This window comes from Arachis stenosperma, chromosome 3 (genome assembly GCF_014773155.1).
Source record: "Arachis stenosperma cultivar V10309 chromosome 3, arast.V10309.gnm1.PFL2, whole genome shotgun sequence".
Classification (NCBI taxonomy): Eukaryota; Viridiplantae; Streptophyta; class Magnoliopsida; order Fabales; family Fabaceae; genus Arachis; species Arachis stenosperma.
In genome coordinates this window covers 9,114,849-9,138,309 of record NC_080379.1, presented here as the reverse complement: position 1 = coordinate 9,138,309, position 23,461 = coordinate 9,114,849, and the positions used below count along the sequence as shown (strand labels likewise).

Sequence of the window (23,461 nt, the reverse complement as noted above, 5' to 3'; positions counted from 1 at the left end):
GCAATGCTAGGGAACCAAAAGGGTATTAGCCAAAAATCAGTCAAATACCTTTGGGTGAATCCAAAATTTCTACGAGTTAATATATATGGATGTTTCTTCTGCTAAGTATCGGAATGTTTCTTTTTCATACTAAATGGATGTTCTTTTATATATTTTTCGAATTTTTTTGTATTGCAAATGTGAATGTTTCTATTTCTTTAAAAATTTCATATTTTTTTTAATTTTATAGATATTTAATTATTTTTGCTAAAATATAATTAGATGTTTCTTTTGTTAAGTATTATGATGTTTTTTTTCTTACTAAATGAATGTTTTTTTATATTTCTGTAATTGTTCAATTTTAGCTAAGATCAAGTGTGTAGTTTACAGTCTCTTCAATCATCAAAACGGCACCTAAATATCCACCAAATTATAGGAGAACGAAATGCGCATTCCCCCTACTCATCATCAAAAAGATCTGAGAAAAATCAACACCCTTCATGAACCACAAGAAATCCGACACGTTGAACTTCCCGCTCAGCTCCACCGTGTCCTCCTCCACCTTTCTCAGCGCCTCCGCTTCTCCTCCCCTTTCAGAACAACTCTTCTGCCTCATCGTCATCATCGATATCACGTTGTTGGTCAGCATCATGAGTTCTGACCCAATATCCACGGCCTCACCGGCCAACTCTTTCTTCGCCAAATCGCTAAGGAACCTCTTCCTCTCTTGCTGCCTCACGTGGAGGAGCTGGTGGAGCATTTTGCTGCCCAGGAGCTCCAACATGCACACCTTCTTCATGAACTTCCAATAGGATCCGTACGGGGTGAACACGAAGTCCTTGAATCCATAGGATAGGCTCTCCGCGGCTACGGTTTGTGTGTTGGAGGGGTCGAAGAAGGAGATTTCGTGGATTTTGAGGAACTCTCTGGCGGCTTCAGCGGTGGAAGCTATGACGCAAGGCAGAGAGGGTTAAGAGAGAGAGAGAGAGAGAGAGAGGGGTCTGTGTGATTGTTAGAGGTAGGTAGGTTAATGTGAGAGAGGAGAGAAAAGTTTTTATAGGTTTTAATTAGGTTTACCTAATCAATTTTAAATTTTTAAATTTTGAATTTAAAAAATTTAAAATTAATTAATTATTAATATAAATTAATGTGATTTTGTTTAATTTTTGGCTGGTAAGCTTTTGGTTTCATATACTTTTCTTTTTTTTACCACTTTGTTCAGATAGAATTGAAGAAAATTTTGAAACGAATACGTGATCGCTGACAGCTTGTCAATTGAAACTCTAGATTGAAAATTATGGATAATTGAAAATCGAAAGGGAGGATTAAGATTCTTTGCGTTTCCACCTTATTCAACGTGATTCCATCAAGTGTTTGAGGAAGAAGGCTGAGTTATACATTATATGTTGGACCATAGATCTGATTTAGACCTGGTATAATTAATTCAATTCGTTAGCCTAATTTTATATTAAAATCTTTAAAATTAATGTCAACTCATATTTTGATTATTTTTATATTATTAAATTATAAAATTTAATTTTTTATTTTTTTAAATAATAATTAATTTATTATTTAATTATTTATTAATTTCGCAGATTTTACGTATATAATCTTTTAAAGTTTAGAAACATTGTGATAATAACGTGTGATTTCTCAATCAAAGAAGTATACCATTATTCCCAAATTATATCATCTGAGTTTTTCTTCTCCTAGTTAAACCAATTGCTATATGCGAGATATTTATTCTTCTAAAATATTATAATTACATTATTTGCATGTCTTTATGCCTGAATAAAGTGTTAGATTTGGAAAAAGTTATAGAATTATCCTTAATATTAATCGAAGTAGTCTCAAGAGATTATTTAATATACTTTAAAATTGATTTATATGAAAAATAAATAAATCAAAAGTTTGATATTTAATCGATACTGGATGAAATATCTCTTTTCAAACCAAGCATACAACAATATTCATTGATAGCTATCAACGAATATTATAGGAATAATTAATGTGTATAGCAACTTGGATAACTATTATTATAAGAATTTGATTTTAATGTATTTTTACATATATATTCAATTACGTAATACTATATTAATAAAAATAACTACTTTTTATATTAATTACATAAATAATTATTTAAAACAACCAATATGAATATATAACTGTGTAAAATATTTTATATTATTAATATATTAAAATTTAACTCTTATTATAAATTGATAAATTTTAAAGTTATATATTTTAGCTAGTGTATTTCTAAAATTATTCCATATTACGCCTATTTACAATAAATTGTACATGTGAATTAATCTTTCATGTATCTATTATTCGCCATGCCAATGGCACACAAATTTATTAATAAAAAACTTTTGAGACATGTCCAAACATCAATCCAAACTTATTTTATTTTATTTTTAGTATAAGTTAACTAAGTTAATTTTTTTTATATTTAATTTTAAAATTCAAAAAATTAAAATAGTAAAAGATTATTTTTTATTTTATTTTATAATAGACTTATTTTTCAATTAATTAGTTAGAATTAGCTTCATTCTTAATTAATTTTCTAACAGAATTTTTTTTAATTATTGCTAAAATAAATTAAATAATATTAAAGATATATTTAGTTTACATTTTTATTTTTTATTTTTATTTTAGTATTTTTTATTTTTATATTTTATAAATTTGTCTTTTATAAAATTAAAAAAAAACACAAATTAAACGGAGTCTAAAATCTCCATCCACGTGTCTGTATGATTATGGAGTCTCTAGGCTTTGGTCAATTCTTTATTGTTGTCCACCCTAATAAGAAACTAGTCAAACATTCCTCTGATTGGGTTTGAAAATTTAGCGTCATGGGCCAACTATAACGCCAACATAAATGTCCAACAACATCAAACAAAACGGCCGAGTTTGACTTAGCAATTTTCCACAATGGAATCATTTGTAAAGCCATATAACTTTATTATTTTACAAGCTTTAATTTATTTATTTATTTATTTTTCTTTTTTTATGTCTGCAGAAAAATATATAACCTTATTTAGACCCATTAATTCTCGTATCCTTTACAAGTAAGTTTGATAAATAATTTAATTAAGAAATTTTAAAAAAGATTAAAATAAAAATTTATATTAAAAATAATTTATAAATAAATTATTTTATATTTGATTTTTTTAATCACAGAAATATTTACTTTAAAAGAAGAATAATAATAAATTACTTTTAAAAGAGAAGAAATTATTTTTTTAATTTTTTCATAAATATTTTAAATAATTTTTTAAAAAATTACAAGTTAATTTTAAAAATTATACTAAACATTAATACTATAATTTTTTATTATTTAAAAGTAAAAAAAAAATCTAGACTTTCCTAAACGAAACCTTAAGAGCAGTTAAAGAGAAAAAAAAAGAGTTTAAGCATCTTTCCCAAATATAAATTTAGGACTTTCTTTATCGAAGTTCTTTATTCACTTTCGGTTTGTCATCCAAACAAAAGTCTCGTAATCTCGTTGGTTATTTTATATAAGTTTGATTAAGTGATAAATAAATTTTTCTTTACATTAATGATCTCGAGTTGAGTAATTGGATGGGGGAAAGATTAATAATGTAAAGTATTTCCCTTTCCACGTACATACATTTGAATGTTATAATCTAATTTTACTATTTTTTTTAGAGGTTATACATTGGTAGAAAAGTTTCAAAGTTTCACTATACCAAGTGAGACTTATAAAACGGAAAAAGAAAACTATAATTTAGAGTTTAAAGGAGGAAAAAAATAACAAGAAAAAGAAGTGTATATGTTCTTGCCTGGTTACTTCGAGGTATAGCTCGTCCTCTGGTAAGGTCGGTGGACTCCTAGAGTGGACCGAGGTATACGTCGGCAGCAGATGAACGGCGAGAGTGGGTACCTGCAAAAGCACTCCGACGCTCAAGTTAGTATCAAATGGATAGTAGTTCTTAACTTAGAAAAGTGACGTACCTCCTTTTGGTCTTTCGTCTGCTTTATATTAACGGGAAAGGTCGGCCGTTTTCCTTGAGGTGTAACGTCTAGGAAGAGGATAAATTGTGAATCCGACGTTATTGATTTAGGGCCATTCATGGCCATTATGAAATCGTCGGTTATGATCGGGTCTCAAGTGTAACTGAGCTATAATGTGTAACCGATGTTTACTGGTCATATCACAGCCCCCAAGTTTGACCTGACTTTTAAAGAGATAGGTTGAGCTTTTATAATGAGTGAGTAATAGTTCGGTACACTATGCCCCCAGGTCAACATAACTCTCTTTAAAGTTAATGGTAGGTAACTGAAGAGTTTAGCTATTGTAATTATTACCCAAGTCTCGATAGGTGTAAAACCTTTAATTATTGTTTTATTATTTTTTCTAGATAGGTGCGAGTTCCAAAGCTTAGTTTCAACCGTTGGTAGTGTACCTGATTTAATGGTTTTGATTTTTATCATAAATTGAGGAGGCTTTAAGTAACTGAACGGTTTAGCATTTTGGCTCTTGTTATTACTTTGGAAGTTTTTAGTTTCAGAAGCTTTTAAACACCATGAGCACCAAAGGTTAGTAGCAATATCCCTGCTTTTCGTTTTAATCCCTTCTTCCCTTTTTCTGAGTTCATCAGAAACCATGAGTGAAAAGAAAGGAAAATCGTTGCCTAAGCTTGATAATGGCGAGTCGTATGACTGGGTTGATGATGATGTGAAAATAAGGGCTTCTTTGTTTCTGGATAGGGATAGTGTTAGTGAGGTTAATGCAGCTAGCCTAGTGAAATCTGGTTTTCGTTTGGAATTACTTCCATGCAACCGCTCAGATCGGGTTTTTCATAGGAGAAAGGATTTTGAAAGCTTTTTTATGTATAGTTGCGTGTTAGAGGAATTGAGGGTTCGACTCCCCTTTAGCCAGCTCGAATGTGATATTCTGAAACAATTGAACTGTGCTCCCTCACAAATTCATCCTAATGGTTGGGCCTTCATAAGGTGTTTTCAGATTTTGATGGAATTCCTGGAGATTGAACCAGATTTGGAACTTTTCTTTTCATTATTTCAGGCAAAAGGGGTATGGAAGGGACTGTGGGTAAACTTGAACAGCACACCTGGCTTTTCTATTTTCAAATTGTACAAATCTTCCTTCAAAAATTTTAAAGAAATGTTTCTGAAAGTTAAGTCGGTGGATGAGGATTTTCCTTTTTATATGGACGAAAATCTTGGAGAAAAATTTCCCTTGTACTGGTGTTGTCAACCTCAACACATTTTGGGTCCCGAAACAATATCTGAACGAAACGAGTGTATTATATCCTTTCTGATTGAAATGGTATCCAAGGGGGGATTGATATCTGTGTCGGAGTTGCTTCCTTGGGAGGATAATAAGTCGGCTGTAGTAGATTACCTTGGTGAGGTCATCAGGGTATGGTTTTGTTTTGGTTTTCATTAAATTAAATGTTTATTATTCTGACAACGTTATTGCTATTTCTGTGGCAGGTGAAAAGTTTCCTGGAGTTACCGCTTCGACTCTTAGGGCTCGATTTAAGTCCAAGAATTTTGAAGGTTCCTCCTCGAATGCGGAAAAAATGGATGTTGGGGGAGAAGTTGACCAGCCCCTCCCAAGAAAGAAAGGGATTGTTTTTAAGAAAAGGAAGACAGAGGTGACTGCAACTGCAGGAGATCAGGGCAAGGAATGTGTTATTCAACTTGATGACTTGTCTAGTTTTATTGCAAAACAGGAGAAGCTTCATGTTTTCGACAACAATGGAGATGGGTCATCTCTTTGGGACCGAGGTTTTCCATTCAACGTCATTGCAGACGAAGTTGTGCAAAGTGTTTCTGATATAGCTCGGGTGGAAGAGGTCGGGGATGTCGGGGTTGATCAGTTTCTTCAGGTAGACTTATTCTAACTACTTATTCTGGTTAAATATTTATGTTGTAAGCTTTTTAATAGTTGAATATTTAAATCTCAGGTGTTGGGCTTTCGATTGGCTTGTATTGGCCGTAGCTAGGAAAAAAGGCATAAGAAAATGGTTACTGAGGCTGAACAGGTCGGCGCCCTAAAGGAGCAACTATCGGCTAAGGAATTAGCCTTAACAGAATTGCAGAAAAGTTTTGCTAATTTGGAAAAGGAATTAAAGGTTGAAAAAGAGAGTCGTGAGAATGATGCTGAACTGTTAAAAAAGAAGAATAGTGATGTTGAAGACATGAACAAGCGAGTTATTGAGCTTACCGCACAGATGAAGGAATTCGAAGCAAGTAGAGAAGGTGACATTCTTGATGCTTTTGCTGAAGGGTTTGATCGTGTTGTGACACAGGCAAAGTTTCTAGTGCCTGATGCCGATTTTGTGGACATGGATCCGAGTAAAGTAGTTCGAGATGTCCATCTTGTAGATGACGAAGAAGTGATTGAAGAAGGTGGTGATAACTTAGTTAAGTAGCGGATCTGTGTAGTATTTTAGCGGTTTTTCTTTTGTTTTGGAGAACCAATGTTCATGACTGTTTATTTTGTGTTGGCGATCTGTGTAATTAGGTTTTGGATGATCCTAATTACTTTGTCTGATACCCGTTAGGGGGGCTGGGATTGTATTTTGATGATGTGTTGGTCTGTAAAAGGAGTAATTTGATAACAAACTCCCCGTGATATTTAATCATAATATAAATTCGGTTAAACAGAACTTGCTAAAAGTGTTTATAGATGCATTTAAACTTTGGTCAAAGCAGTACCTTACAATCTTAACTCGGGTAGGCTGGCCTCGTTAAAACCTCCTTGAGCAAAACCCCTTTGGGAAAAATCTCAAGTGAGGAAAAAGAGTACCAGCACTCTGCTTTGTTTTAACTGAAGTATTGCTTTAAAGAACTGACATTCCATGAATTTGGGATCTTAGTGCCGTCAAGTTGCTCTAGCCTGTAAGCTCATCTTCCGAGGATTTCTAGTATGCGATAAGGGCCGTCCCATGTCGCGGCAAACTTCCCATGGGTAGATGGTCGGCGAGCGTCTTCAGTTTTTCTTAACACCAGATCGCCAATGTCGAAGGATCTTGGTAGCACCTTTTTTGCATATCGCCGGCCAAGTTGTTGCTGTAAAGCTCGGTGTCGGAGAGCTGTTGTACTTCGAATTTCTTCTACTAAATCTAACTCGGCTTGTCGAGCTTGATCATGATTTTCTACCTGTGTCCTCAATGACTGTTGTGAAATTTCCAAAGGTATCATTGCTTCAGACCCATATACCAAACGGAATGGTGTTTCTTTAGTCGACGTTTGTACCGTAGTGTTGTATGACCATAATATTTCTGGAACCAGCTCGGCCCAGAGTCCCTTAGCTTTGTCGAGCTTCTTTCTCAAGGCGTGTAAGAAAACTTTGTTGGCAGCCTCAGCCAAGCCATTAGATTGCGGGTGTTCCACTGATGAGAAGTGTTGGTTTATCTTTAGGTTCTGCAAGAAGAGTTTAAAGTTATGGTCGGTAAACTGCCGACCATTGTCAGTGATAATATGTTTCAGAATTCCATATCGGCATATGATATATTTCCAAACAAAAGATATCATCTGGGAGGATGTTATTCTTGCTAAGGGTTGTGCTTCGATCCATTTGCTGAAATAATCAATAGCTACCACCAAATACTTCATTTGCCTGGGTGCAGTGGGGAAGGGGCCGAGGATGTCAATCCCCCATTGATTGAATGGCCAACTTATTACTGACTGATGAAGTTGTTCGGCCGGAATGTTGATGGACGGTCCATGCTTTTGACATTTGTCACAAGTTTTGACTTTTTTCCTGCTATCCTCCCATATGGTCGGCCAGTAAAAACCAGCTCGGAGTATTTTCTGTGCCAGGCTTCTTGCTCCCGAGTGTATGCCACATATTCCTTCATGAGCCTCGGTCAACACAATATCAGCTTCTTTCCTGTCTAAGCATTTCAGAAGTGGTCGGGAAAATTCCCGCCTATATAGAACGTTATTGATTAATGTGAAAAAAGAGGCTTGTTGCCGGAATCCTTTCTTATCTGAAACTTCATCCGGAACAGAACCGTATTTTAAGTACTGCATATAAGGTATCTGCCAATTATCCTTACATAAAGTGTTTAAAATGCTCAGAGCGTGTATGCTCGGCTTATCTAAAGTTGATTGGAGTAGTGTCGCTGTGTGTGCTTGTGTAGTAGCTAACTTTGATAGGATGTCAGCCCTATTGTTCTGTTCCCTAGGAATGTGGTGAATTTCTATCTTTGAGAAACTGTTTTTCAAGTTTTGAATAATGTCCAAGTATTTTGATAAAATTTGATCTTTAGTCTGAAAAACCTTATTCACTTGTTGAACCACTAATAGGGAGTCACAATAAACTTTTAAGCTGGCGATTTGTAAATCAATTGCTAACCTGAGCCCAGCGATGAGGGCCTCGTACTCGGCCTGGTTATTGCTTGCTTTGAAGGAGAACCAGAGAGAGTGTTCGAAGATTATACCTTCAGGACTTTCTAACAATATCCCTGCTCCTGAACCTTGGGGGTTTGAAGCTCCATCAACAAACAAGTGCCAGTCCGAGTTTTCTTCTTCCTGCAATGGTTGGGTAAGTTCGGCTACAAAATCAGCTAAGTATTGAGATCTGACGGATCCTCTCGATTGATATTGAATATCAAATTCTGAAAGCTCAATGGCCCATTTGATAAGTCGGCCTGCTAATTCTGGTTTTGAAAGAATCTGCCGAAGAGGTTGTTCGATTCTGACGACGATGGTGTGCCCCTGAAAGTATGGTCTGAGTCGTCTTGAGGAGAAGACTAAGGCTAATGCCAGTTTTTCCAACCTTGGGTAACGAAGCTTGGCACCTTGGAGGGACTTACTTACAAAATAAATCGGCTGGTGACTTTTCTCTGTATCTGTTAAAAGGACAGAACTAATTGCCACATCAGTAATAGACAAGTATATAGATAATGGCTCATTGGGTTTTGGTTTTTGTAAAACAGGCGGTTTGGAAAGAAATTGTTTTAAACTTTGGAATGCAGCTTCACAGCTCTCAGTCCATTCAAAATGTTTTGTGTTCCTCTTTAAGCATTGGAAAAAATGATGGGATTTTGTTGCCAAACAGGGTAGGAATCTTGATAAAGCTGCGAGTCGGCCTGTTAGCCGTTGGACCTCCTTCAGTGTTGTAGGACTTTTCATATCAATTATCGCCCGACATTTATCGGGGTTTGCTTCTATTCCTCGGCTGGTAAGTATGAATCCGAGGAATTTGCCTCCGCGAACACCGAAAGCACATTTTTCAGGGTTTAGCCTCATATTATATCGTCGGATTTGCGCGAAGATCTCCGTTAGGTCGTTGATGTGAGACTTTCCAACCATTGTCTTGGCGACCATATCGTCGACGTACACTTCTATGTTCCGACCAATTTGGTTCTGGAAGACCTTATTCATTAAACGCTGATACGTCGCTCCTGCATTCTTTAAACCAAAAGGCATAACATTATAGCAATGATTTCCATATTCAGTTATAAAAGCGGTTTTCTCTTGATCGGATGGATGCATAAGAATTTGGTTATAACCAGAATATGCGTCCATAAAACTTAAGGAACCAAAACCACAGGAGTTGTCTACCAAATTGTCAATGCAAGGTAAAGGATAAGCATCTTTAGGGCATGCTTTGTTTAAATCAGTGAAATCGACGCACATGCGCCACTTACCGTTATTCTTTTTTACCATGACCACATTAGCGAGCCAAGTTGTGAACCTGATTTCACAGATAAAATTGGCGGCAATGAGCTTTTTAACCTCGGCAAGGCATGCAAGGCGCTTCTCTGTCCCGAGGTTTCTTTTCCTATGTGAGACTGAGCGATCCCCTGAATTGATTGCTAACTTATGTGTGATAACGGAGGGATGTATTCCGGGCATATCTGCAGGGGTCCAAGCAAATAAATCGGCGTTTTCACGCAGAAATGTTACGAGTGCTTCTCTTTCCTCGCCATTTGTTGACGTTCCAACAAAGGTGAATTTCATGGGATCATCCGTTAGGAGAACCTTTGTTAAGTCCTCGTTTGGCATAGGTCGATCTTCAAAATCGGCTCTTGGATCTATTTCTGCCAACCTCGGCTGGTCAGGCTGTATGGAGTTGACCTGTGCTATGTTGCTCCTTTTGATAGGTTTCAGACTTGTGTTGTAGCATTGCCGAGCTTCATGGAGGTCTCCGTGGATGGTTACTACTAAATTATCCTACACAGGAAACTTCACGCAAAGATGAACTATAGATACAATTGCCGCAAATCGATTTAAAAATGGTCTACCTAGTATAAGATTATAAGGACTAAAACAGTCGACAACAAGATACTGAATGTCTTGTGTCTTAAATAATGGTTGCTCACCGAGTGTGGTTTGTAACCACACAGAACCGAGAACGGGGACGCGCTCTCCGGAAAATCCGACCAAATCTCCATGGTATGGTTGCAAAATGTTGTTACTCAGCTTCATTTTCTCAAATGTGGTAAAGAATAACACGTATGCGCTACTTCCGGGGTCGAGGAGTACTTTGCGGACTATTAGGTCTCCTAACTGAACAGAAATTACCACTGGATCGTCATAATTCACATCTGTGTGATTAAAGTCGGTTGAACGGAAAATCATTTCTGGGAAATCGCGGATTGGCTGAGGAATTTTAGGGGCATCTGTAACTGCCAACATGGCTCTATAGGTTCTTTTTCGAGCCGAGCTTGTATGTCCGCCTCCTGCATATCCCCCTGAAATACAATTGATGATTCATCTTGGTTGGGTGGGTGCCTTGTCCTTTTCTTTTGATGAGGGGCTTGCTGTTGAGGGGTCGGAGGCCGAGGTTACAGTCTTCTGCATGCGTCCTGCGATAAACTTATCGAGGTGACCTTGTCTTGCGAGACGTTCCAGGAGGTCTTTGGCGATCACACATTCATCAGTTGTGTGACCGTGCTTTTGATGAAAAGTACAGAATTTGGATTTATCAACAGTTTTGGACTCTGGGTAGGTGCCGGCTTTACGAGGGGGTTTGATTAATTTGGAGTTAAGTATTTCTTTGATAATGTCATCCCTCTTTGCGTTAAAGACCGTGTATGACTCATATCGGGGGACGGGCTTGAAGGTTTTCTTATTATCCCGGGATTTATCGTCGTCCTTGACAGCGGCTGACTTTTCAGTTTTGCGGGCTTGCCGAAGCTCTTCAACATCTATCTGTCCCTTGGCCTTTTCACGAAATTCGGCCAAAGTTTTCGGGTTGCTCACAGCTATTGTCTCCTGAAATTTGCCCGGACGAAGGCCGCTCTTAATTGCATGGAGATAGACTTCAGGATGAAGGTCGAGGATCCTCATGGCGACCTTTGTGAAACGAGTAATATAGTCCTTCAGGCTCTCTTGTGGGCCCTGTTTGATGGTCGTCAGGTAGTCAGAGTCGTGCAGGTATATGGCGGATGCTGCAAAGTGATCTTCGAACTGCTTCGCCAATTCCTGAAAACGCGATATTGAATCTGCAGGCAAAGAGCAAAACCAGTCAAGTGCAGGACCATCTAAAAAGGATGGAAAACAACGGCATAAAATAGGGTCAGATGCACCGTTAACAATCATAATAGATCGGAATTTTTTAATATGTTGTTTTGGATCTCCTAATCCATCGTATGGGGTCAGAGTTGTTGGCAGGGTGAACTGTCTGGGAAGTTGGAAATTCATGATATCGGCCGTAAACGGCCCGGCGGAATTGTCGCGCTCTTCTTCCTCAGCCTCTGGTTGGGCGTCTTCTGTTTGGTGGGCCTCCTCTTCTTCCCCTTGGGGTGTTTCCGAAACATGGGTTGGCATTGACCGACGTTCATGATTTTTCTCTCGGTTATGATGATCATTGTTGTGCTCCAGCCGAGCACTAACTAATTGCGCAATTTGTTCTTGCATTCTTCGATTTTCCTCCGCCATTTGTTGATTTGCTTGTTGAAGCTCGGTCACCATCCGCAGGAGCTCAGATGGGGTAGGGGGAGGAGCGTCAGCCATGGGCGTATTTTAAGGATGTTTTGGGACCTTTGTGAATGGTATTTCCAAGTTATTCGGCCCCACGGTGGGTGCCAAATGTTCTTGCCTGGTTACTCCAAGGTATAGCTCGTCCTCTGGTAAGGTCGGCGGACTCCTAGAGTGGACCGAGGTATACGTCGGCAGCAGATGAACGACGAGGGTGGGTACCTGCAAAGGCACTCCGTCACTCAAGTTAGTATCAAATGGATAGTAATTCTTAACTTAGAAAAGTGACGTACCTCCTTTTGGTCTTTCGTCTGCTTTATATTAACGGAAAAGGTCGGCCGTTTTCCTTGAGGTGTAACGTCTAGGAAGAGGATAAATTGTGAATCCGACGTTATTGATTTAGGGCCATTCATGGCCATTATGAAATCGTCGGTTATGATCGAGTCTCAAGTGTAACCGAGCTATAATGTGTAACCGATGTTTACTGGTCATATCAGTATATATAAAAAAACAAATGAATTGAATGCTTCACACATCTTGCACATAAAGAAAAATCAACATATATATCGGTGCCATAGCTGACCATTCAACTTATGCTTAGTAATTTACATTAAATTAAAATTAAAATATCTGAAAATGTTAATAGCGACAATTTTAAGAAGGACGGCACTACAACTTTGGCACTTGGCACAAAGCACTCACCTCATATTTCCATAGCCGCCAAGTTTAAATTATCACTTAGTTAATGAATTAACTTCCGTTTGTGTTAAAAATATACTAATTATTAATAATAAGTAAATATTTGATTTCATGTTGAAATTTAATTTAAATAATTAATTAGAGTTGAACAAGCCAAGCCACTCATCTTGCATGCATGCCATAATAACAACGTAATGCCACAAGGATACTTATCGGCACATAAGACGTGTGTGTCTATGTATTAACCCATATAATATATCTCTATATAAATATTGGTACCTAATTAAGGAAACAAAAATAATTACCTAAATTCATTAACATAATATATAAAAGAATAGTATATAAATCGAGAGAATTACTACAATATATGTGTACTCCTATAAATATTTATTTTGTGGTTGAAAATTTTTCAGGTATATTAGTATTTTTATTTTATGATCTTTTTTAATTTAAAAAAATAAATATTAATTTATTGTAGATTTAATAGATTTTATTAAGAATTTATAATTAATCAATGAATTATTGTATACATAAAGTAAAATTTAAATTTCAAACTGTCAATATCTATAAACAAATAAGTTAGTTTATTATTTTTATTGTATGATATTTTTAGTTTGACAAAATAAATATTAATTTATTATAGATTTAAATTTTATTAAGAGTTCATCGTTAATCAGTCCATTATTGTATATATAAAGTAAAATTCGAATTTCATCGACATTTATAAACAAATGAGTTAGCTAATCTAGACCAATCAAAATTAGTTACTAATTAATTTTGTTAGTTGTCAGTGGCATAGAAGATATCAATATCAATATATATATATATAAGTAGTAGTATAGGGACTAATAATCCCATAAGCAACATGTATGGGAATTTTTCCACAGCTTATAGAATTCCACGCATAATTGCAAATCATGCAAAAAATAGACATGCATGTTATTATTAGCCAATGGTTAATAATAAGAGAAGAGTGGATAAGTAGAAAGTTGTACAAACGTACAAAGTCATGCGGACACACTTGTCACCAAACTTAATGGGGTTGGAAATCACAAGGGCTACCTCTCTGTATTGGTCAAAGCATGTGATCTTCAGCTACCCTCCACTCTTCCATCTGAATTATTAGGAAGCATTTATTCACCTTCCTAGCCATCTAACTTAGAATAATATAACCTTCATCTTACATATATATAAAACCCCCCTAAGGCTACCAAGTTTCTATAACAACTCACTTACTCACTCATCACTAAGTTTTAGAGAAGGCAAAGGAAACATGGTGAGTGTAAGTGAGATCCGTAAGGCTCAAAGGGCTGAAGGACCTGCCACTATTATGGCCATTGGCACTGCTACCCCTGCAAATTGTGTTGATCAGAGTACTTACCCTGATTACTACTTTAGAGTCACAAAAAGTGAACATATGACTGAACTCAAAGAAAAATTTCAACGCATGTGTAAGTACTGTATATATATAATTATATGAGTTGGTATAATCTTATAATCACATTCGTTTTTTTAGATTACTATTCACGCCATCAATAATAAAAATAACAGTTATTTTTGATGATATGATGTTATGTGATTAGATAAATATTACACTGTCAATGCATCAAAATTAAATTCATAATTACATATAACATTTTTTTATTAAATAATTTTCAGAGAAACAACCTATATATCGTGGAATAATTAATATATAGGTTATGATGTGGTTTTTGTGTTAACAAATTAAAATTGTTCAGGTGACAAGTCAATGATCAAGAAAAGGTACATGTATTTGACTGAGGAGATACTAAAAGAGAATCCAAACATGTGTGCATACATGGCACCATCAATTGATGCAAGGCAAGACATGGTGGTGGTGGAGGTACCAAAGCTAGGGAAAGAGGCAGCAACAAAGGCCATAAAAGAGTGGGGGCAACCAAAATCGAAGATCACACACTTGATATTTTGTACCACCAGTGGTGTTGACATGCCCGGTGCCGATTACCAACTCACCAAACTGTTGGGCCTTCGCCCTTATGTCAAGCGTTACATGATGTACCAACAAGGCTGCTTTGCAGGTTACAACTTTATTTAATTACAAAACCCGCATTTAATTTACATTCATCTTTGCAGTCTTGTTCATCAGAAAATTACAAAAAATATAAATTTTGCCAAATGTTACATGTTTAAAATTCGGTAAAAATTTACGTGTGGTTATTTTTATGTAAAATTGATGATAATTAAATTTGTTAGATAATAATTTAATTAAATATGTAAAATCATCTAAAAATTAAAATTTTATTTTATTGACTGATTTTTTTTTTCTAAATTTACCCCGTATAGATAACTTTTTGACACCGATAGTTTTGGCATAAAGATGCACAAAAAATGTGTTCCATGGATGTGGTTGCTTAATTTTAATTTCAAACATGTAAAGAAAAAAAACAGTAAATTTGCAGATTCTAAAACTTTATCTAAACACTTTCTAAAAGTTTTTTCTTATATTATTGACTACAGAAATGCGCATCACAGATGACTAATATAATATAAAATTATGATATCATGTTATGATATTATTTTTTTTAAAACTTTATCTAATAAAAAGAAGTAATATAAATGATTATATCTATAACATAACTATAACTCTATTACATCTTTAATTTCTCTACAGGTGGTACGGTGCTTCGTTTGGCAAAAGATTTGGCTGAGAACAACAAAGGTGCACGTGTGTTAGTTGTTTGTTCTGAAATAACCGCCGTAACATTCCGTGGTCCAAGTGACACACACCTAGACAGCCTTGTTGGTCAAGCACTCTTCGGAGACGGCGCAGCCGCCCTCATCGTTGGTTCGGATCCACTCCCGGAAATTGAGAAGCCTATATTTGAACTCATTTGGACAGCTCAAACCATTGCCCCCGACAGCGAAGGCGCCATCGACGGCCACCTTCGCGAAGTGGGTCTAACTTTTCATCTTCTTAAGGATGTGCCTGGAATTGTGTCAAAGAACATTGACAAGGCATTGGCTGAGGCCTTCAACCCTTTGGAAATCCATGATTATAACTCGATATTTTGGATTGCGCATCCGGGTGGACCGGCAATTTTGGACCAGGTTGAAGCTAAGGTGCAATTGAAACCTGAGAAGATGAGAGCCACTAGACATGTTCTTAGTGAATATGGTAACATGTCAAGTGCGTGTGTTTTGTTCATCTTGGATGAGATGAGAAGGAATTCAGCTCAAGAAGGATTTAAAACCACTGGTGAAGGACTCGAATGGGGTGTTTTGTTTGGATTTGGTCCTGGTCTCACTATTGAAACTGTTGTTCTTCGCAGTGTGCCTATTTAATTTCATCAGATTATGATGAATATGGTATTATCTATCATATTTTGCTTTATTATTATTAATGTGTTTTTGGTTCATTAATTTTGTTTGTTTATGTTCCAAATCAAGTTGTAATATGGCTAATTAATGGCCTTGTAATAATCTCTTAGTTGATGGCATTGCTTAATATATTATCTATCATTTTATGTTTCTTGGGTTTACGTTCAATATCAAGTTACTAATTACATGGCATTGATCGGTATATTCATTTCTGTTGATTGCAGTGAGACTTTGTCTTCTCTGAATATTAAAAATAATAAAAAAAATTATTATATTAAACATCTGGCTAAGTTGTTCTATTTTAACTTCATAATTATTAGGTAAAGTATATACATCAAGAGCTGATTCTTGATGCCATTCTATAAAAAGAATTATAAATAAATAATAAATTTCTTGGAGTTTAAAGCAATTTGCAATATTTACGTGATTTTAACAAACCAAAACAGTATTTAGGTTAGGTGAATACTACTGCCTTTTATGGGCAACATGATTTAAATGTTTCTAACTAACAGCCCTAAATTGCAAAAGACGATCTTTAGTTCTTTACAAGTGATGTGGTGGATTTAAATCTCGTTGGTTACTTGGTTAGATAAAAGGTCGTGTTTTGAAAGTGTTTATCGGTTATTAATAAATTTTATTAACCTGAAAGAAAGTAAAAGAATGAAACTACGGAAGAAAAAAGAAATAAATATAGAGATCGTTTTAAAGAACTCTTTTGTTTCATTGATAACTGTCTATTTGATGTGAATCTTCTAATTTACCACTAAATATAAAGTCTTTAGGGCAAAAAATTATCGTTTCTGTCATATTTACTAAACCCAAAACAGAAAGGTTCGATAATAAAAAAAAATATTAGTAAAAAACACATCAGTAAAAAATATTCAAAATTTGTCTAATTTCATATTTATTAATTATTATAATAATTAATAAATGTTAAATAAATTAAGTTTTGATTTTTTTTATTTTCTTAGCTTTATCAAATCCAAAATATTCTTTTTAAATATTTCCACATATAAATCAGTTATACAAATAAATTTATACAAGTCTTTTTAACTTAATTCATCTCACGTGCCACTATTTAATCACCGTTCTAATCAATGCACAAATATATAACTATCTTTTTAGAAAGGATTTCGTTTCTATTTTTGAATTTTCTCAACATTTTTTATCTACGTTCTCTTCCATCTCTGCGTTCTCTACGTTTCTCTTCGTTCATTCTCTGCATTATCTTTTTTCGTTTTTTGCGATTTTCTTCGTTCTTTACGTTTTTTAAATCAAGTTCTGAAATCAGTTTTGAACAGTTATCTCATTGTTGAAGATAATGAATAATTCAAGTTCAAATTGTTAATTGAACCAGAGTGAAGTGGATTATTATTTTGAATCTAATCAAGTGGATGAAGTGTATGGTTCGATTCTAGTTAATGTTTTCGTTATTAGTAATTTATGATTTTGTAGGCAAATAATGGTTTTTGTTTGTGAAAATTGTTATTCATCGTTGATGGTTTGAATTGAATGTAATGTAAGAGTTTTGCATTGAAAAAAATATTTTTGTGCATTTGTAGCAAATTTCAATGTAAAACTAAGATATTTATATGTATTGTTAAGAATTTTCGATGTACTTGTACTGATAAGTTCTGCATAATTTTAAAATCCTTCTTCTTCATCCTCCTCTTTATCTTCTGCTACTTCTTCTTCTTCTTCTTTTTTTATTCATCTTTTCCTTCTTGTTTTACCTTCTCAAATTTCTTCTTGTTTTACTCTCTTAACAAAAATAAAAACAAAAAATTCAAACAAAGAAGAAAAAGAAATATATAATACTACAAATTAAAATTACTTGTATCCTTACATTCATTCAACAAAAAGAAAGTAAGAAATAAGGAAAAAAAGAAGAAGAAAACAAACGCAGCATTAAAGAAAATATTTTTTGTTTATTTGCAGTAAATTTCAATGTAAAACTAAGATATTTATGTGTAGTATTAAGAATTTTCAGTGTATTTGTACTGATAAATTTTGTATAATTCAAAACTCTTTCTCTTTCTCCTCCTCATCTTGTACTGCTGCTTCTTCTTTTTTTCATCATCATCACCATCTTCTTTTTTTATTCATCTTTTCCTTCTTATTTTACTTTCTCAAATTTCTTCTTATTTTACTCTCTTAATAAGAATAAAAACAAAAAAATCAAATAAAGAAGAAGAAAAAGAAACACATAGTGCTGCAAATTTATTTGGGCCGGAAGATGATAAACTTACATTCATTCAAGTAAAAAAAGAAAGAAATTAAAAAAGAAGAAGAAGAAGAAAATGCAGCATTAAAGGAAAATAATTTTGTGTATTTGCAATAAATTTCGATGTAAAACTAAGATATTTATGTGTATTGTTAAGAATTTTTAGTATATTTGTACTGATAAGTTCTGCATAATTTAAAACTCTTCCTCTTCCTCCTTCTCCTCATCTTTTGCTGCTTCTTCATCTTCATCTTCTTATTTCATTTTCTCACATGATTCTTTTCGAATTCAATTTTGAAACTTCCTTCACTTTTCGCGACGATTTTAAGACATTTTGGTTCTTATTTGAATTTTAAATGTTGTGGTTTTGATTGATGGAGAAGAACCATTTGTCATAATAGTTTTTGCGTTATTCTTAAAAAATCGTGTATTTACACCAATCTAAATTTAGAGTTTTCTTTCTTGAATTTAGGCCAAATTGTATGAACTTATATGCCAAAAAAATTTGTATATGTAATAAATCTATATCCTTTTATATACATCTTTTTTAATATAAAATCTCTTTTAAAACACAATTGGTTACTTTAATGATAATATATTTATATAAAGATAATATTATATATCGTTAGATGATTCAATTAAATATTTTAAATTATTTAATAATTCAGATCGTAATATTATTTTTATATAAAAATATTATTATTAAAATATTTATCTAAAACAAATTAGCAGACGTTGTGATGAGAAATATAAATTTTTTTTTATACGTAAAAAAATTTATTATCACGTATAAAAAAAAATTTAAAGATCAGTATAATTTATTATTTTTAATTTTTAATTTTTTAATTTAATAATTTAATAATATATTTTTAGTTCATATTTTTAAATATTAGTGACTAACTAATGATAAAAAATAATAAATTTTATTAACTTTTTAATATTTTTTTAAAAAAAATCATGTTCCTCATCCGTCTAACGATATTCTTTTTTGTCATCAACTACGTACCTAGATTGCCTGTAAATCTGTAATTGCTAGAATTATATATATATAGTGGAAAAATACTGGTGGATCTGATTTGACAGTCGAAAGAAAAATGTTAGAGTAGGGCCAATATTTTTAGTGGGCAAAAATAAAGAATTATCTAGCATTTTGACAAAAAAAAATATTGCTCATCTAGTATTTTTTTTTTTCTATCGAAAAATATTTGAACGGTGAGTACACCTGAAGATACATGGGAGTTAGTAACAACAAAGAGAGTTATATATAGGGCAAAAAATACATTTAAGTCAAGGGAGGTCAAAAATTACGTGAATAAGCCAAACCAAAAATAACATCACAAATCAGCTAAAGCACATTTCTATGTAATTCGAACTAACTTGATTCGAACTACCCTAACATATAATTCGAACCAACTTAATTTGAATTATGGAGCAACACATATGGAACATAATTCGAACCAATGCGGTTCGAACTAGCAGGAGCATAATTCGAACTTAATGGGTTCGAATTACACTGAAGAAAGACTCACCAAGTAATTCGAACTAGGCTGGTTCGAATTACTCACAATTCATTCCAAACACTAATTTCTGTTACTAGCATACTTTCTGCGTCATGTCTTAATTTAACTCGTAGAGTTTGTTATTCCGGTGTGCATTCAGCATACATTTCGTTTAAAATTCCGGAAACAAAACGTATTCATTAATTAAGATCCCATTCACAGTACATCGCACTAACATTAACAAATTCTATCACTTACCAACTACAAGTAAGAAAACCGATAATAGTAGAATCTAAACGCGAAATTGAAATAACAAAAGTACCAAAGCTAGCAATACACCTAATCTTGTCCCCGTGTGTGCTCTGCTCCTCCGAGCTGTGGGCAACTCCGACGTGTGTGGCCGGGCTGTCGACAAAGCCCACATCTCTTTGGCCGGTTCGGGTCTGCCTCGTCCATATTGGTCCGTATCCGAGTGGACCTCGGACGACTCTCTCTCGCACGCCTCTTATTTGGGTCTGGGATGACAGTCGGCCCGTCATATGGTGGCCAGAAACCCTTCGGAATGGGAGGTGTGAAACCCATCCGATACACACTGAAGACCGAACTAAAACGATACACTTGGTGGACGTAAGGCTCCGATGTAAGCCGTGAGTAGGCACAGCGTGCCAGTGCGTGGGGACACGGGAAATAAAGTGCCTGGAAGTATCCGCAGTCACATGTCTGAGATGCAAGCGAGACTCTGTAGCTACCCAGTGTGAAAGAACCAGTCGGAGTTATCTTTGCGACGGTGAACTCAGAGTTATCCCTGTCGTACAAAGTCACCGTGAAGCACCTAGCCGTCTTCAAGTTGGCCTTTATACACTTCACCAAGTGCTGACTAAATTGTTGTCTGGTTCCCTGCTGCGCCTCAGCCTCTCTTCCTTTGCGAACAAATAATTCGACCAATCTTCCGTATGTTTCCTTCACTAGCGAGCACACAGGAAGGTTCTGACACCCTTGAGGATTGAGTTTACACACTTAGAGATATTCATCGTCATGTGTCCAAATCTATGTCCCTCATCACAATGCTGTGTCTACAATGAATACTCAATCCGGTTCGCCCAGTCACACATCGCCGAGTCTTCAGACCTCAGAATATCAAACCAGTAATGGAAGTCGACCTCGGTCTTAGCGTACGCCGCATTCACAAGTAGCCTCCTTGCGTCTTTGCCCTTGAAGGTTAGGGCGAAATTTCCCGCTACATGTCAAATGCAGAATGCCCGGTATGCAGACGGAGGTAACCATCCTCTGTCAAGAGCCTCAAGCGCGGCCTTGATGCCGTTATGCATGTCTGATATAACCAGCAGACTCGGCTACAGTGTCACATGCTCACGCAGGTGGGAGAGAAAGAAGGACCACGACTCAGCATTCTCACCCTCGACTAATGCGAATGCCACAGGGAGTATGTTGGAGTTCCCATCCTGTGCAATCGCGACAAGCAACGTTCCCCATACTTGCCATAGAGATGGGTGCCGTCAATACTAACTAGGGGCTTGCATTGACGAAATGCCTCGATACACGGTGGAAACGTCCAGAATAGTCTGTGAAAATAAGCTTGAGACTCGTCCAGCTGTGCACCGACACGAACAGGACTCGTCCTAAGGACTGCAACAGTAGCAGGCATCGTCAACTGGACTCCTAACACCCACCTTGGGAGCTCGTTGTACGACTCATCCCTGTCACCATAGATCGGGGCAACAGCCTTCTACTTGGCCAATCAGACCCTACTGACGTCGGCCTAAACCCAAAGTGTGCGGCGTGGCATTAGGAGCACCTTGATACTGACGGATGCATCAGCCCTAACCATTGGCATAATGAATGCCGATATCACATGGTAATCCAAACTCCTGTGGTCGCTGGAGATGGAGGTGACGAGACACGTTTGTGATCCGTTGTACCATTTGACCTCCCAAAGGCCCTTGCGCTGTCAGAGACTCAGGCGAATCAACCATGTGCACCCATTCCCGAACTCATAACACTTTCCCACATACCGGCGATAGTCAGACTCCACGACCTTGTACTGTACCCCTCGACAGATGCTGTAAGTCTTCACACTTAACAGGGCCTCTTCTTTATCATGAAATTGCTGACCAACCTGAAACTTTGTCATACATGCAGACCCTTCACCATCTCTAGCGCCAAATCCAGCCGGCTGCCCATAAACCTCCTCCTGCCTCATGGCATCCAAGTCCAAAGAGAAAAAATGTGGAGGGTACTGCTGTGTGCCAGAGCTAGAACCACCGCCCGCCCTAGCAGGCTCACTTGCTCCGACATCATCGCCACTGTCATCAGTAATCATATCCAGCTCGACATCATCATCCTTTGGATCATCCAACAATCCATCTCCAACCCCAGCCGGTGCAGCACACTGTAAAGAGGTCCGCGAAAATTCCCTTGTTCCGACCTCGTCGCCTAAACTGCCGTTAAGATCAACAGCGAACGAAGGGAAGGCGACAGGTTGGACGGGTGGCTCATACGCAAGGACAGAGGAAGAAGCAATGGCATGTCTGGAGCTAGAACCGGCTACCGTGGCTAAAGTGGTGGTATTCCGGTTCGAATTCCCGAGCTGGATACCACGTCAACCAACTTTGTCAACAGTTCTGGTGTCCTCACCTCTGAAAACTGCCGGCGACAATGAAACATGACCTGCAAGTCCTCATCACTCCCGATCGTGAAACAATCATACTCTACGGTTTCCTGAAGCACTGTGATTGGAATGCGATAGAAAAATTTCTTAACCCGTTTCACACCTTCGAGACCAAGTTTCAACAGTACAGAGCTAACAAGGTCCTCATACCCCGTCGTAGGCCTGACGATCATACAGAGAAGATCCTTATCAGTGAACTTCACACTGGAACGAGTTTTCCTCTTAATGAATCCTCTGTGGGGAACCAACACTACGAAACTCTCCTCACTAGCCATCTTACCCCCTCTAAAGAGAGAAACTCACGTTCACAACATATATATACAGGTCTGGTCCTCACTAATTCGAACCAACTGTTAGATTTTGGTTGAATTAGTCCCACATTGCTTAGTATAGCAAATGGAGTGGGTGGCCTAGGCTATAAATATGAGGCTAAGTTCTTCATTTTTTTTGCACCAGTCGAAAACACTTAAAGCTTGTATCTGACTTTTCTTTTCATCTATACCTTTTGATTAGAGAGTGTTGTGAGGTGTAGTTAAATATTTGCTTTGAAAGTGTGGGTGTACTGGGGTGCCGGTGTGAGAGAGAAAGAAGTCTATGTGTTGTAACAATTTTCACATAATGATATTCTCTGGTTGTCATTTGGCAACGGCCGTGGTTTTTTCTCCAGTAATTGGAGTTTCCACGTTAAATTCTTGTGTTGTGATTGTGTCCATTTTATTTCTCTGTGAAATGTATTTTCTCAAGGGAGAATGGTGAATTATTCCCAACACCAGCCTGGTTCGAATTAGTATTTTGTAATTCGAACCTACTTGGTTTGAATTACTTTGGGAAGCTTCCACCTATATAATTTGAACACATCTAGTTCGAATTATGTATGTTTTAAGTTCGAACCAAACTGGTTCGAATTAGTGTAAATTTTGCTAAGTAATTCGAGCTGATTCAGTTCGAATAATATACAAATGCAATTCGAACTAAGCTGGTTCGAATTGCATAAAGAAGTGCTTTGGTTGATTGATGAAGCAATTTTAAACTTGGCGGATTCACGTAATTTCTGACTTCCCTTGGCTTATTTATATTTTTTGCCCT

The 23,461-nt window shown here is 36.1% G+C and overlaps 3 protein-coding genes across 3 annotated transcripts; 1 reads left to right on the top strand and 2 right to left on the bottom strand.

Moving 5' to 3' along the window:
* Window positions 1–10,698: 10,698 nt before the first annotated feature.
* LOC130965458 (uncharacterized) lies at window positions 10,699–11,943 on the bottom strand. The gene has a single exon (XM_057890218.1). The coding sequence runs from the start codon at window positions 11,941–11,943 to the stop codon at window positions 10,699–10,701; it is 1,245 nt and encodes a 414-aa protein (XP_057746201.1).
* Window positions 11,944–13,569: 1,626 nt separating this feature from the next.
* LOC130968090 (chalcone synthase) lies at window positions 13,570–16,100 on the top strand. Its single transcript, XM_057893173.1, has 3 exons — window positions 13,570–14,057; window positions 14,346–14,666; window positions 15,260–16,100. The coding sequence occupies exons 1-3, from the start codon at window positions 13,880–13,882 to the stop codon at window positions 15,928–15,930; spliced, it is 1,170 nt and encodes a 389-aa protein (XP_057749156.1). The 5' UTR covers window positions 13,570–13,879; the 3' UTR covers window positions 15,931–16,100.
* A 5,555-nt stretch (window positions 16,101–21,655) lies between these two features.
* LOC130965457 (uncharacterized) lies at window positions 21,656–22,650 on the bottom strand. Its single transcript, XM_057890217.1, has 2 exons — window positions 22,342–22,650; window positions 21,656–22,294 (listed from the first exon to the last, which is right to left on the bottom strand). The coding sequence occupies exons 1-2, from the start codon at window positions 22,648–22,650 to the stop codon at window positions 21,656–21,658; spliced, it is 948 nt and encodes a 315-aa protein (XP_057746200.1).
* Between the last annotated feature and the right edge of the window lie 811 nt (window positions 22,651–23,461).

Coding starts and splice junctions, on each gene's coding strand:
- LOC130965458 (XM_057890218.1), bottom strand. CDS start 11,943: ATGGCTGACGCTCCTCCCCCTACCCCATCTGAGCTCCTGCGGATGGTG.
- LOC130968090 (XM_057893173.1), top strand. CDS start 13,880: ATGGTGAGTGTAAGTGAGATCCGTAAGGCTCAAAGGGCTGAAGGACCT. Junction 14,058..14,345: donor AGAAAAATTTCAACGCATGT/GTAAGTACTGTA, acceptor AAAATTGTTCAG/GTGACAAGTCAATGATCAAG. Junction 14,667..15,259: donor CCAACAAGGCTGCTTTGCAG/GTTACAACTTTA, acceptor ATTTCTCTACAG/GTGGTACGGTGCTTCGTTTG.
- LOC130965457 (XM_057890217.1), bottom strand. CDS start 22,650: ATGGCTAGTGAGGAGAGTTTCGTAGTGTTGGTTCCCCACAGAGGATTC. Junction 22,295..22,341: donor GTCGCCGGCAGTTTTCAGAG/GTGAGGACACCA, acceptor CGTGGTATCCAG/CTCGGGAATTCGAACCGGAA.